Source organism: Thunnus thynnus, chromosome 17, assembly GCF_963924715.1.
Source record: "Thunnus thynnus chromosome 17, fThuThy2.1, whole genome shotgun sequence".
NCBI classification, from domain to species: Eukaryota; Metazoa; Chordata; class Actinopteri; order Scombriformes; family Scombridae; genus Thunnus; species Thunnus thynnus.
Genome location: NC_089533.1, coordinates 1,694,448 through 1,708,985, shown reverse-complemented (window position 1 = coordinate 1,708,985; position 14,538 = coordinate 1,694,448). Strand labels below are relative to the sequence as shown.

The window sequence follows — 14,538 nt, the reverse complement described above, 5'->3', positions numbered from 1 at the left end:
ATAAATTGTAAACACATGCATGTTCTTATCTGATCTGACCCGGGCTGAAAAACTGTGACTGAAACACACCGAAACAGTAGAAACTACATCATCCATCAACATGTTTTAAGCAGCAGCAACACCTGCTGGACAAAACACTCACCTACGGTCAGTGCAAGAGGAAATACACACACTTCAAGTTTCACCACAGTGTAGAAATACTTCTTTCACAGTGCTTGATGTTACAGCTGAGTTACAGTACTGCAGTGTGTGACTGTGGAGCAAAGAGGGAAGCAACGGGAACAGAAAAAGAAGTCAAACTAAATCAGGATTTAGATGTTTTTCTTCTATTTTAAATGAAATGTATGATCAGTGAAGTTTAATTGGATTTCACTTGAATTATTTTTAATTTCATTAAATCGAAAGAGGAAATCACCACATTCCCCTCACACCCTGGAAATAACCTGTTCCACACTCTCTCCTCTGTACATCAAAACCACCACACACAGAAACAGTTTCTTCCCCCTCGCCATCACACTGATGAACACTTTAATCACTGTGGCACTGTGCAATAGCCGTGGATCACTGAACCTTCTCATCACCACCTCTGATTCTCAGTGGTGGCCTTCAAATGAAATGAAATTATTTTTATTTAGTGTAGTCCAGTTTGTCTTGTTTTGAGTATTTGCTTCTAGCTTCCTACCTCTTCTGTACAGATTATTTACTTGAAATTAATGTGTAGCTGAGTGTATGCTGGTACAGGTGTGTTTTTGTAACATATATGTGAATGGCTTTGTGTACATATCAAATCTTTATATATTTTATAATGTATTTTGTAATGTGCAAACAAATAAAGGAATAAAGTAAAACACCAATCAATGTAAAGCAAGGGGACAGGAGCAGAAATAGACATTATATCCTTTATCTGTCAAATATTTAGACTGTCAGGGCTTCATATCTGAACAGAGGAGAATCTTCATGTCACACTTGTTACCAAAAGTTTTATGTTATTTTACTTCACAATGCTGACATGAATTACATAATGTTCATATTGTGTCCATCTGTAATATTTGGTTACTGAATGTTTTCTGTCTCTTTAGCTGATAAAAGGTGTCATCAACAATCTGAATTCTTAGTTCAAGATCAGACTAATAAATCAAAATCTTTACAATCAAACAAAAAAATGAAGAGTTTCTATAAAACATCATGTTGTTGATCCAACATCTGAGCCAGTCAGCTCTTTGATCAGGCGACAGTCGGTGGAGAGCAGCCGTGGTGACCGGCTCTAAAAACTGCGGCTGCCTCGAACTTGTGCGGTTATCGTTGCATGCGCATGCATGACGTCAGAGAAAGTTGGGATCAAGTCGGACACAAATCTAACCAGCATGCTTTTTTTTTAATTAATATTGCTTATTATTTATTTATTTATTTGACTCTGGTACAGAGTACAGTACATGCCCATTGGAATTCTTGTGCGGTTCACTCAGTCAGGTAAAAAAGGAAACAAATTCACAATAAATTAAAATTAGATTACATTAAAATTAAAAAGAGTAGCAAGGTCTGAGAGATATTACATAATTTACAACAATTTACAATTTTCATTTACATTCTCCTCAGGCTGTAGCAAGGCACTGGCACTGGGGTATGTTAGGAGGTACTCAAGGTATGGGAAGGTAATTGGTGTATGGGGAGATCCTCAGTGTAGGGGGGAGGGACTTTGCGTATGGCGGAGTACTTGAGGTACTCAGTGTATGGCCCTCTTGGTAAGGGGGCTAGGGGGACTCAGGATATTTGGAGGGTATTCAGGGTATGGATGGGTGTCCACAGGGCGTGAGGGTCATAATCAGCATGTGGGAAGGTACTCACGATATAGGGAGGTAATCAGGGTTCTAGGGTTTACTCAGGGTATGGTGGTCAGTGTTTGGGGTATGGCAGGGTACTTGAGGTACTTGAGATACTCTGTATGGGGAGATCCTCATGGTATGGGGGCAAGGGGTACTCAGGATAACTGGAGAGTATTCAGGGTACGGGGGGCGACCCTAAAGAACAAGTGGGATGACACATAACCCTCAGCTGTGCTTGATTTAAAGTCCTGTGCTCCCTTGTACCTTTAGTGTTTTCAGTTCTATGATCTTTTATTTTACTTGTTGTGTAAAGTGTGTTGGAGCCCTGATCCTCCTGGAGTCAGATACTGCTGCAGGAGCTGGTTATAAACTCTTAAAGTTTTGATTTCCAACTCATATATTACCTGAAGAATCTTAAAAATTATAAAAACATGAAAAAATCTTTAAATAATGTTATGTATACGAATTTGTAACTTCTTCAAACTGTTGTTGTATAACTGCATAACAAGCAATTAGAGGAGATTAACATCTTCACCTAGTAGGAAACACGTCCATATTTGGTACAATGTTTGGTGTGCCATCTCCTAAAAGTTGCTATTGTCACCACTCAGCTGTTGGGTAACTTCCTGAGAGGACAGATGCTGCGATGAATCAAAGACAGCAAAGTCCAACTTTACTTTTACCGTTATCAAATGAAGAGAAATGTCTTCCCCGGCTGTGATTTGCCACTGCAGCCCTCAGCCGCAGTGACGTCATGTTGTGTTTTTCCAAAAGCTAACTCTTGCTCAACTTTCCAGCCACACTCTGGTGTGGCGCCGCTGTGGCCTAAACGCCTGCAGCCAAAACACACTGCTCCCATTCAAATGAATGGGAGGACTAGCATTTTCGCCGCACCACCTGATTTGGTCTGAATACGGCCTAATACTCTGTTGGTCCCAACAAGACCCCTCCTGCTGTTCAGTTTCATTCTTCTATTTGACCTCTTTGATTTTATAACACACACCCTCCTTCCCTTCCTGGAGGAACAGGTATGGTAATTGAGAGTTGTCAGAGAGTGAGTAGAGGCATAACATTAAGGAGGCATATAATATGACAACTTCAAATGTTTATGTTCTTTATTGATATTAAAAAAGTGAATTATTTATGTTTTTCATGTCATTCGTGTTTTTTTCTTCTTAGCGGAAAGCCTTTGTGCCCTAAAAATGTTGTGACACTGAAGGCCAAATCTAAGCCTGGTTACATTTCATTTCACCAGTTTTGGATTATGCTGATGTTGTATATCAGGCTGCATCCAAAACCCATCTTCTTCCTCTCAATATAGTTTATAATAGAGTTTGCAGATTTGTTCTTGGCTGTCCTTTCACAACTCATCATTGTACGATGTATGAAGCTATGAAACTGTATGGAAAGCTCCCTCTGACCCGAATAATCTGCCTGTAAATATTCGATCCATATCATCCTTCCACTTGTCAAAAATGCCTTGTCTTCTTATCATAGGATTAGTTGTACATGTCCATAATAACATATCTATAATTATGTTTTATCACTTTATTGCTTGATGCTGTCACTGTCATTAATACTTTTCTATAATCCATGAATGAATGATCAATTTTCATGCTAGGCTTGGAGTATGAGCTCCTGATTTTGTATGTCTTATTAATTGATATTTATTGTTTTTTGTTGTTATTGCTGTTGTTGTTTGTTTGTTTGTTTTTTGTCACATTTGGTATCATTTAACCATCTTGTTATTATTTTTGTTTTTTGTGAAATGTTTTGTCTAATTGTGCTTATATTGTATTATTGTCATTGAGAACCCTCTTGAAAAGAGATGGTACATCTCAATTAGTTATTATTAATAAAGAATTGCCAACTAATACGAGTTTGTAACTTCCTCAAACTGATGTTGTGTAACTGCCTGACAGTTAGAGGGGATAAACATCTTCACCTAATAGGAAACATGTTGAAATGTTTGGTGTGCCATCTACTAAAAGTTGTTATTGTCACCACTCAGCTGTTGGGTAATGTCAGGACAGATGCTGCGATGGAGATAAGCACGCAAAGTTCATTTATATAGCACCTTTCACAAACACCAGTTACAAAGTTCTTCACAGTCAAAGAAATAAAATAAAATAAAATAAAGTGAAATAAAAATAAAATAAGATAAAATCAGAATAAATAAAAAACAAAGACACCAGAGAAAATATACAAGGAGAGCAGATAAAATGGACAAATTAAGATAAAATATCACATACTACCCAAATGCCTGTCTGAACAAATGGGTTTTTAGCTGCTTTTTAAAGGAGTCTACATTATCCAAGGACATTAAGCTTGTTGGAAGAGTGTTCCAAAGCTTAGGGGCTGCTGACTAGAAGGCTTGATCCCCCCGGATCTTAAAATGTGTACGCGGTACACTTAGAAAGCCCTGGGTGGATGATCTAAGATCTCGACTTGCGGTGTAGGGGTGCAGAAGGTCACTAATGTACTGTGCAGCCTGGCCATATAGGGCTCTATAAGTGAGCACCAAAATTTTAAAATGAATTCTAAAATTTACTGGAAGCCAGTGCAATGAGATTAAAATAGGAGTTGTAGCCTAGCAGCAGCATTTTGGACAGTTTGTAAGCATTGTATGGAAGATTTATTAAGACAGGTGAAAAGAGAGTTACAGTAGTCCAAACGTGATGATATAAAAGCATGTATTAACATCTCCATTTCATTTCTTGATACCACAGACCAGAGTTTGGCTATGTTTCTCAGGTGAAAGAAACATGATTTAGTTAGCGTCTTAACATGCGCTTCAAAACTCATGGATTGGTCGAAATTACACCAAGATTGCGCAGGCAAGACCGGGAAGATGAAGATAAGGCACCAAGGTTCTGCCTGATTGCTGACTGAAGATTGCCAGAATTTGTAACTTCTTCAAACTGTTGTTGTGTAACTGCATAACAAGCAATTAGAGGAGATTAAAATCTTCACCTAGTAGGAAACACGTCCATATTTGGTACAATGTTGGGTGTGCCATCTCCTAAAAGTTGCTATTGTCACCACTCAGCTGTTGGGTAACTTCCTGAGAGGACAGATGCTGCAATGAATCAAAGACAGCAAAGTCCAACTTTACTTTTAACGTTATCAAATGAAGAGAAATGTCTTCCCAGCTGTGATTTGCCACTGCAGCCCTCAGCCGCAGTGACGTCATGTTGTGTTTTTCCAAAAGTTAACTCTTGCTCAACTTTCCAGCCACACTCTGGTGTGGCGCCGCTGTGGCCTAAACGCCTGCAGCCAAAACACACTGCTCCCATTCAAATGAATGGGAGGACTAGCATTTTCGCCGCACCACCTGATTTGGTCTGAATACGGCCTAATACTCTGTTGGTCCCAACAAGACCCCTCCTGCTGTTCAGTTTCATTCTTCTATTTGACCTCTTTGATTTTATAACACACACCCTCCTTCCCTTCCTGGAGGAACAGGTATGGTAATTGAGAGTTGTCAGAGAGTGAGTAGAGGCATAACATTAAGGAGGCATATAATATGACAACTTCAAATGTTTATGTTCTTTATTGATATTAAAAAAGTGAATTATTTATGTTTTTCATGTCATTCGTGTTTTTTTCTTCTTATCGGAAAGCCTTTGTGCCCTAAAAATGTTGTGACACTGAAGGCCAAATCTAAGCCTGGTTACATTTCATTTCACCAGTTTTGGATTATGCCGATGTTGTATATCAGGCTGCATCCAAAACCCATCTTCTTCCTCTCAATATAGTTTATAATAGAGTTTGCAGATTTGTTCTTGGCTGTCCTTTCACAACTCATCATTGTACGATGTATGAAGCTATGAAACTGTATGGAAAGCTCCCTCTGACCCGAATAATCTGCCTGTAAATATTCGATCCATATCATCCTTCCACTTGTCAAAAATGCCTTGTCTTCTTATCATAGGATTAGTTGTACATGTCCATAATAACATATCTATAATTATGTTTTATCACTTTATTGCTTGATGCTGTCACTGTCATTAATACTTTTCTATAATCCATGAATGAATGATCAATTTTCATGCTAGGCTTGGAGTATGAGCTCCTGATTTTGTATGTCTTATTAATTGATATTTATTGTTTTTTGTTGTTATTGCTGTTGTTGTTTGTTTGTTTGTTTTTTGTCACATTTGGTATCATTTAACCATCTTGTTATTATTTTTGTTTTTTGTGAAATGTTTTGTCTAATTGTGCTTATATTGTATTATTGTCATTGAGAACCCTCTTGAAAAGAGATGGTACATCTCAATTAGTTATTATTAATAAAGAATTGCCAACTAACACGAGTTTGTAACTTCCTCAAACTGATGTTGTGTAACTGCCTGACAGTTAGAGGAGATAAACATCTTCACCTAATAGGAAACATGTTGAAATGTTTGGTGTGCCATCTCATAAAAGTTGTTATTGTCACCACTCAACTGTTGGGTAATGTCAGGACAGATGCTGCGATGGAGATAAGCACGCAAAGTTTATTAATATAGCACCTTTCACAAACACCAGTTACAAAGTTCTTCACAGTCAAAAAAATAAAATAAAATAAAATAAAGTGAAATAAAAATAAAATAAGATAAAATCAGAATAAATAAAAAACAAAGACACCAGAGAAAATATACAAGGAGAGCAGATAAAATGGACAAATTAAGATAAAATATCACATACTACCCAAATGCCTGTCTGAACAAATGGGTTTTTAGCTGCTTTTTAAAGGAGTCTACATTATCCAAGGACATTAAGCTTGTTGGAAGAGTGTTCCAAAGCTTAGGGGCTGCTGACTAGAAGGCTTGATCCCCCCGGATCTTAAAATGTGTACGCGGTACACTTAGAAAGCCCTGGGTGGAGGATCTAAGATCTCGACTTGCGGTGTAGGGGTGCAGAAGGTCACTAATGTACTGTGCAGCCTGGCCATGTAGGGCTCTATAAGTGAGCACCAAAATTTTAAAATGAATTCTAAAATTTACTGGAAGCCAGTGCAATGAGATTAAAATAGGAGTTGTAGCCTAGCAGCAGCATTTTGGACAGTTTGTAAGCATTGTATGGAAGATTTATTAAGACAGGTGAAAAGAGAGTTACAGTAGTCCAAACGTGATGATATAAAAGCATGTATTAACATCTCCATTTCATTTCTTGATACCACAGACCAGAGTTTGGCTATGTTTCTCAGGTGAAAGAAACATGATTTAGTTAGCGTCTTAACATGCGCTTCAAAACTCATGGATTGGTCGAAATTACACCAAGATTGCGCAGGCAAGACCGGGAAGATGAAGATAAGGCACCAAGGTTCTGCCTGATTGCTGACTGAAGATTGCCAGAATTTGTAACTTCTTCAAACTGTTGTTGTATAACTGCATAACAAGCAATTAGAGGAGATTAACATCTTCACCTAGTAGGAAACACGTCCATATTTGGTACAATGTTTGGTGTGCCATCTCCTAAAAGTTGCTATTGTCACCACTCAGCTGTTGGGTAACTTCCTGAGAGGACAGATGCTGCGATGAATCAAAGACAGCAAAGTCCAACTTTACTTTTACCGTTATCAAATGAAGAGAAATGTCTTCCCCGGCTGTGATTTGCCACTGCAGCCCTCAGCCGCAGTGACGTCATGTTGTGTTTTTCCAAAAGCTAACTCTTGCTCAACTTTCCAGCCACACTCTGGTGTGGCGCCGCTGTGGCCTAAACGCCTGCAGCCAAAACACACTGCTCCCATTCAAATGAATGGGAGGACTAGCATTTTCGCCGCACCACCTGATTTGGTCTGAATACGGCCTAATACTCTGTTGGTCCCAACAAGACCCCTCCTGCTGTTCAGTTTCATTCTTCTATTTGACCTCTTTGATTTTATAACACACACCCTCCTTCCCTTCCTGGAGGAACAGGTATGGTAATTGAGAGTTGTCAGAGAGTGAGTAGAGGCATAACATTAAGGAGGCATATAATATGACAACTTCAAATGTTTATGTTCTTTATTGATATTAAAAAAGTGAATTATTTATGTTTTTCATGTCATTCGTGTTTTTTTCTTCTTAGCGGAAAGCCTTTGTGCCCTAAAAATGTTGTGACACTGAAGGCCAAATCTAAGCCTGGTTACATTTCATTTCACCAGTTTTGGATTATGCTGATGTTGTATATCAGGCTGCATCCAAAACCTACATCATTTACTCTTTATTCAGATTGTGTCGCTGCAGTTTGTCAGAGATCAGTCGTGCTTCTCTGGTCTCAGTTCTGAAGTCCAACCCCTCCCATCTGAGACTGCTGGATGTGAGCTACAACAAGCTGCAGGATTCAGACGTGAAGCAGCTGTGTGATTTTCTGGAGAGTCCACAATGTAGACTGGACACTCTGAGGTCAGTTCACTGACTGTCTGTTACTGTTGTTGATCTTAATATTTTAAAACTGAACGTAATTTATATACATACATAAATTACTTCCATGAATTTAATTTCCTTTTTACATACTTTAATTTTTTTACTGTGCAAAATTTAATCTGTAGGGATAAAAGATGACTGATTCTTAAAGAAACAGTAGAAAATGTCCACTGTTAGTTGTTAAAGTAAATTAATGTTTATAAGTTTTGGTAAAGTGTCACATCTGTATACAGAAGATCTTCTCAACTAATATCTGTATTAAATTGATCAAGTTTACTCTTTGAAGGAGAGATATTTATTATATTCTTAAATGTATTTTAATGAATATTGTCTGATCATTGATATCGATCCTTCAAAACACACACACGCACACACACACACAGAGGAACAAGGAGAGATCAATACAGGTGTTTCAAGTACTTTGTATGAAGCAGTGTTGACATGAAGATGTGTCTAAATGTTGTGGATGATGTCTGACATTATGATGATCCAAAACAACACAATGATAAAATTATTCTGCTCATTTTAGTGAAAAGCTCATTGATGAGGACATAGTAATGTTGATCTACACATTTAAAACCTGAACACATCTGATTGGATTATAAATGCATTTTTATCTACATCATTTATTCTTTGTTCAGATTGATGCGCTGCAGCTTGTCAGAGATCAGCTGTGCTTCTCCGGTCTCAGCTCTGAAGTCCAACCCCTGCCATCTGAGAGAGCTGGAACTGAGTGAAAACAACCTACAGGATTCAGACATGAAGCTGCTGTGTGATTTCCTGGCGAGTCCATACTGTAGACTGGAGACTCTGAGGTCAGACACCATTTTTTACTTCTGTGCTTAGATTAATATGACATAAAAGTTGTGGTGACACTAAACCACAGATATAAAGCTGATCTTATGGTGGTCTACACTGAGTATCTTAATGGGAAAGTCTATTTTCTTCTTCAGTGGTTTAGTCCATGGACTGTGCCAGAGCAATGTTGAGCTGCACATTTAAAACCTTTATATAACAACAAAAATCTACACTGGATAATTCACTTTGAACCTCTTTAACTCTGTTTTTTGTGTTTTATATTTGACAGTTTTATCCTGTGTCCTGTTGGGTTCAGGTGTTTGGAGTTTCCATCTTCTAAACTTTAGGGCTGGACAAAGAAATAGGTTTCCTGATTAATTGTGATTTTTATTAGAATGATCAATTCTTGAAATCCAGAAATCAATCTTTGCATCGTGCCTTTACTCAGTAAACATGTGTACATGTGCACTGTGTTGTGTGTATGCAGTGGTTACTTTTTGTAAACAGTTCAGTTAAAGCAACATGATGTTTAAAATGTCTACTTTGTGGAAATTGAGTCATTACAACATGCACAAAAATCTTAATTTAAGCGTTGAAGTAACATAGATGCTAGCTGCTATATTAGCTGCCTTGAGTCATGACAGTCCTGTAAACTGTGATGTGAATAGCTTCGGTCTGTGGAGCCGCTGCAGTTTATGGGACTATAATGACTCAGGATGCTGACTCTGGCTGTCTCGTAGATTATCTAGAGATCACATCTACAAGAGGAACAGACTGAAAAAAGACTCCACACACTGATCTGAGCTCTCGGGTTGTGTTTGTTAACAAGATATTATGTCTGACTGAAACATGGAAGTGAACTGAACAATGTGCAGATTCTACTGTATTCAGTCTGTCTCTACCTGCTGGGGAGCTAACGCCAGCCAGCAACAGTCTGCAGGTATCATACTGATGTCAACACAAATACAAACAGTGCAGATTAACTAATGAGCAGGCTTTCAGTTTCTGCTGTCTGTACTCAAAGTGATAAAGCTGAAATAGCATGTACTGACAGTCCATGTGTTGCTTTCTGGGATTGCATTTCTGTTCTTTTTAAGTGTGCATAATGATGAAGCCCTTGCAAGTAATCAGTGGTGGGTAGAGAACTGAAAATCTATACTTAAATAAAAGTACAATTACTCCCATAAAAAATTACTTAAGTAAAAGTGAAAATTACTATTTGAGAAACCTACTTAAGTAAAAGTAGAAAAATACCTGGTTAATAAATTATTCAGTGTACAAGTTATTTTCCATTTTAATATTTTTAGGGTGTGCAGGCCAGTACAAAATAATGCAGTAGCATTAGCTGCGGTAGCAGTGCAACAGAATTTAAAAGGCAGCTGGCTTGACCATGGTTTTGCAAACAGCGGCTCACAGCTTGACCACAGTCTACAGTCAATCCGTGCATTTAGAGTATACTAGTTGTAACGGATGGCAAATGTAGCAAAGTAAAAAGTAGATTACTGGCTCAAAAGTATACTCAAGTAAAGAGTAGAAGTAGAGAAAGGAACATGAAAAGTACCCATTCCTTGAAAAAACTACCTTTTTACTCATGTGCGTAACTTGTAATTTGTCACTACCCACCCCTGCAAGTGATGCAGGTCTTTTGTTATTCTTGCTAAACTGTTTTCTACTTGTTGGCCTAAAAATATAGATGTGTCATGTTTTAGTCTTTTTGCATTTTTACTTGTGTTTGGCTGCACAACATTTGTATAGATGGAGTTACTAGTGGAGCTGCAGAGTTTAATAGGTAAAGTCTTTATTGAAGTAGCAGCATGCTGTCATTAATATTAATGAGAGCTCTTTTTCACTGTTTGTATATGACAGTTTCCATTTTCTAAACTTCTACATTCTAAACCTTCTTCAGCTCTTAGCAGATTATCAAACAGAATGATTTCAAGCATGAGATTTGTCTTCTAAAGTGACATGATTTATTCTTTATTCAGATTGAGTGGCTGTAGTTTGTCAGAGATCAGCTGTGCTTCTTTGGCCTCAGCGCTGAAGATCAACCCCTCCCACCTGAGAGCACTGGAACTGCGTAACAACAACCTGCAGGATTCAGACGTGAAGCTAATGTCTGATTTTAAGAAGAATCCACACTGTAGACTGGAGTATCTGAGGTCAGTAGAGACTTGGAGTCAGTCTGTGCTGGTCTCAGCAGTATTGTATTAAACACAGTTAGTATCAAAGCAAAGATCCAGTATTTCCTGGTGAACCTCTAACCTTCTCAGTGGCTGCTTTCCTCAGTGGTGCTGTGAGAGGGGAATGGTGACAGGCTTCAGGATTTAACAGTAAGACACAGAGAGAGAGAACAGTCACCTAATTAGATCAGCCAGAAGCTTGTTGTGATCATGTGTTTGAGTTGATGTGAAGACAACTGTTATTGTGTTCATGTCTGCAGGAAATAAAGCTGGATTACAGCTGACAGCTTTAATAGAGACAGTGGTCCTCATCATCAAACTGCCGTACCATCAAATCTGATCTGAAAATTTTTGTTCTCTCATTTCAACACAAAAAAATTGATCAGTTTATCTTTGTCTCTTTGTCACAGATCAGTCTGACTGCAGCCTGCAAATCACTGGCTCTGATTTCACAGAACCATCATTACGTTTAGTAACTATGTGGTCTTTGTACAGACCAGAACCTCTGCTGAAGTCCAGGAATCATAGCAAGTGTTTAGCTGAGAACTCTGACTGATTGTCATGTGATGATTTAACAGCAGGAAAGAAATTCTGTAGCTTTTGAACCTTTAAAACAGTTCACATGTATCAATAGTAAATCCATCAGTAAACTAATGAGTGAATGTCTCTGTTTCTGCACTAATGATGTGTTTGAGACTCTCTGAGCAGTTTATTTCCTCTGTGTACTTCAGTGAAATCTGCAGAGACTTAATACCAACAATCTCTGCAGGTCTGTGAGCTTGGAGCTCACTGTGTTCACTCCAGCACATTCACATGAGTGCTGAACAGAAGCTGGCTGCGCTGCAAAACTGTTGCCCTTCTGGTCTGAACAGGACTGAAGTCCCTGTCTTTACTGGATGTGATACTGATGAAGAGAGTCTCACTAAACATTGATTTATGACCTCTGTTGTTTCTTCTTCTCTCATCAGATGGAAGTGATGATCTTTGTTAGAGTGTGAGTGAACATCCAAGGAGTGTGTGTTGAGAGAGGATCAGCTGTATCCTGATGATCCATCTGGACTGGAGTCCGGATCTGGATTTGTCATCTTCACTTAAGTCTTTTAACTGACTACAAACTGAACAGTTAAATCTGGATTTTGTTGAAGTCAGCACTTTACAAATTTGTTGTACATGAGCATCTTGATGCAGAAAAGATAAAAAAGGGTGTTATAAGTCAGACTCTGACCCTATTTTATCAAGCATCTCAGAATCACACTGAGAGTTAATGAGTACTAAAACTAATTTATGAAGCAGAAGAGAATTTACTCTGACTTTCAGCAGGAGAAGGAGTACTCCTGGGAGAGAGTAACATATCACTGTTTTACCACAGTCAGAGCAGCAATGTAGAGATAATGATGATGTGTTGTAGTTTTCTCACAGTCTCGACCGAAAATATTAAACAGTGGTAATTTGGTGTATTATGCTTATAGGCAGGTAACCAGACAGGTAACTTACCAAGGTTATGTAACAAAACTATGATGGCAAAATTCATTATAAGATGATATTTACAAACTGTAAAGAAAGTCTGAGAGATAAATGTAGCCTATATTTTAATTAAGATAACAGGTAATTTCACTCAGCTGCGTGAAATGATCTTGGTTCAGCCACATGGTTTCATAGCCTGTAATAGTGCTGCATCTTGCACATATTGAACAGACACATGTTGCAAACCCTCTCCATGAACATCTTCTCTTCCACTGTCCAATTCCTCTTTCAACTACACTCCAAGTTAACTTCTGTTCTCTACATGAAGGTAAATACACTTTAACAATATAACCATGTATTTTTAACGTGTTTCACTGCCATAAATACTCTTGAGAACAAGAAACATTAAAGAGGGAAATCAGCAAGCTTGGAGTGGAAGAAATTAGTCTGAAAATGTGTTTGCCATCGGGTTAGGGTGTCTATTCCATTATTTGAAAAAAACTGGGCTGATCAAAAGAATTTAGTGTTAATTTTCAATATGCAAGAGTGTTTGTAGCTTTGCATCTATGACACACTGTGTCCTTGTTTTGTTTCATTTACTTAAATAAAGATTAAACATGACAATCAACTTAAGTCTTTGTTGTTATTTGATAACCATTAATAAATAAGACAAGTAGTATAGGGGAAAGTAAAAATTGAATTTGGGCAAGCAGATTTGTGACCCACTTACCTGACTTGGCAAGTGAAAAAAAAACATTAATGTTGAGCCCTGAAAGTTTAAACAATTAATACCACACTAAACATGTCATGTTAACAGTAATAATCATGCATTCAAAAATGTACTTGGGTAAAAGTGAAGAAGTATCAGCAAATTGTACCTAAACATCTGGTCAAAGTGAAGCTCATCTTAGCTGCTTAATATACTGCTGGATAGTTTAATCTATCATAACATATCATATATTCTCTGTTGATCTTGTATTTTGTGTATAAAATCTTAATCTGTAAAGTAACCAGTAACAAACTGTCAGGAAAATGTAGTAGAATGGCAAGTACACTGTTTATACCTGAAATAGAAGGAACTGAATCCCTCCTAGTAGAAGTATACAGTTGCACATTGTATAAAGTTGTATACAGTCGTACATTGACAATGATTTTTTTGTGTTTCAAGTATTTTGTGGCCCTTTCGTACGTTATTTTGTGGTTTAATGAGTTAAAATAGTAACACAATTTTATATGTTTCATATCTAAACATCATAATACATCTATTGCTGTTTGGGGCTCATTTTAGTTGGAGGGCCCCAGCAGTTGCCTACCTTGCCTAATGGTAAAGTTCACCCCTGGGGAGGGATGAAGCTGCAGCAGCAACACCTGCTGGACAAAACACTCACCTACGGTCAGTGCAAGAGGAAATACACACACTGTAGAAATACTTCTTTCACAGTAGTTGATGTTACAGCTGAGTTACAGTACTGCAGTGTGTGACTGTGGAGCAAACAGGGAAGCAATGGGAACAGAAAAAGAAGTCAAACTAAATCAGGATTTAGATGTTTTTCTTCTATTTTAAATGAAATCTATGATCAGTGAAGTTTAATTGGATTTCACTTGAATTATTTTTAATTTCATTAAATCAAAAGAGGAAATCACCACATTCCCCTCACACCCTGGAAATAACCTGTTCCACACTCTCTCCTCTGTACATCAAAACCACCACACACAGAAACAGTTTCTTCCCCCTCGCCATCACACTGATGAACACTTTAATCACTGTGGCACTGTGCAATAGCCGTGGATCACTGTAACACCCACTACATATACAAATATTTATTTTAGTCTTAAATACAAAATGTGCAATAACATGTATACATTTCATGCATGACTGTT

General features: G+C 37.9%; 1 protein-coding gene across 2 annotated transcripts in view; it reads left to right on the top strand.

The window, feature by feature from the left end:
• LOC137168307 (NACHT, LRR and PYD domains-containing protein 12-like) overlaps positions 1-13,285 on the top strand; it is a 45,753-nt gene extending 32,468 nt beyond the window's left edge. For both annotated transcript variants that reach the window (XM_067570849.1, XM_067570840.1), the window contains 4 exons: positions 8,021-8,194; positions 8,857-9,030; positions 10,999-11,172; positions 12,162-13,285. In XM_067570849.1, coding sequence (XP_067426950.1) covers positions 8,021-8,194; positions 8,857-9,030; positions 10,999-11,172; positions 12,162-12,171 — 532 coding nt within the window. In that variant the 3' untranslated portion in view covers positions 12,172-13,285. The remainder of the gene's footprint in view (positions 1-8,020; positions 8,195-8,856; positions 9,031-10,998; positions 11,173-12,161) is intronic.
• Positions 13,286-14,538: the final 1,253 nt, after the last annotated feature.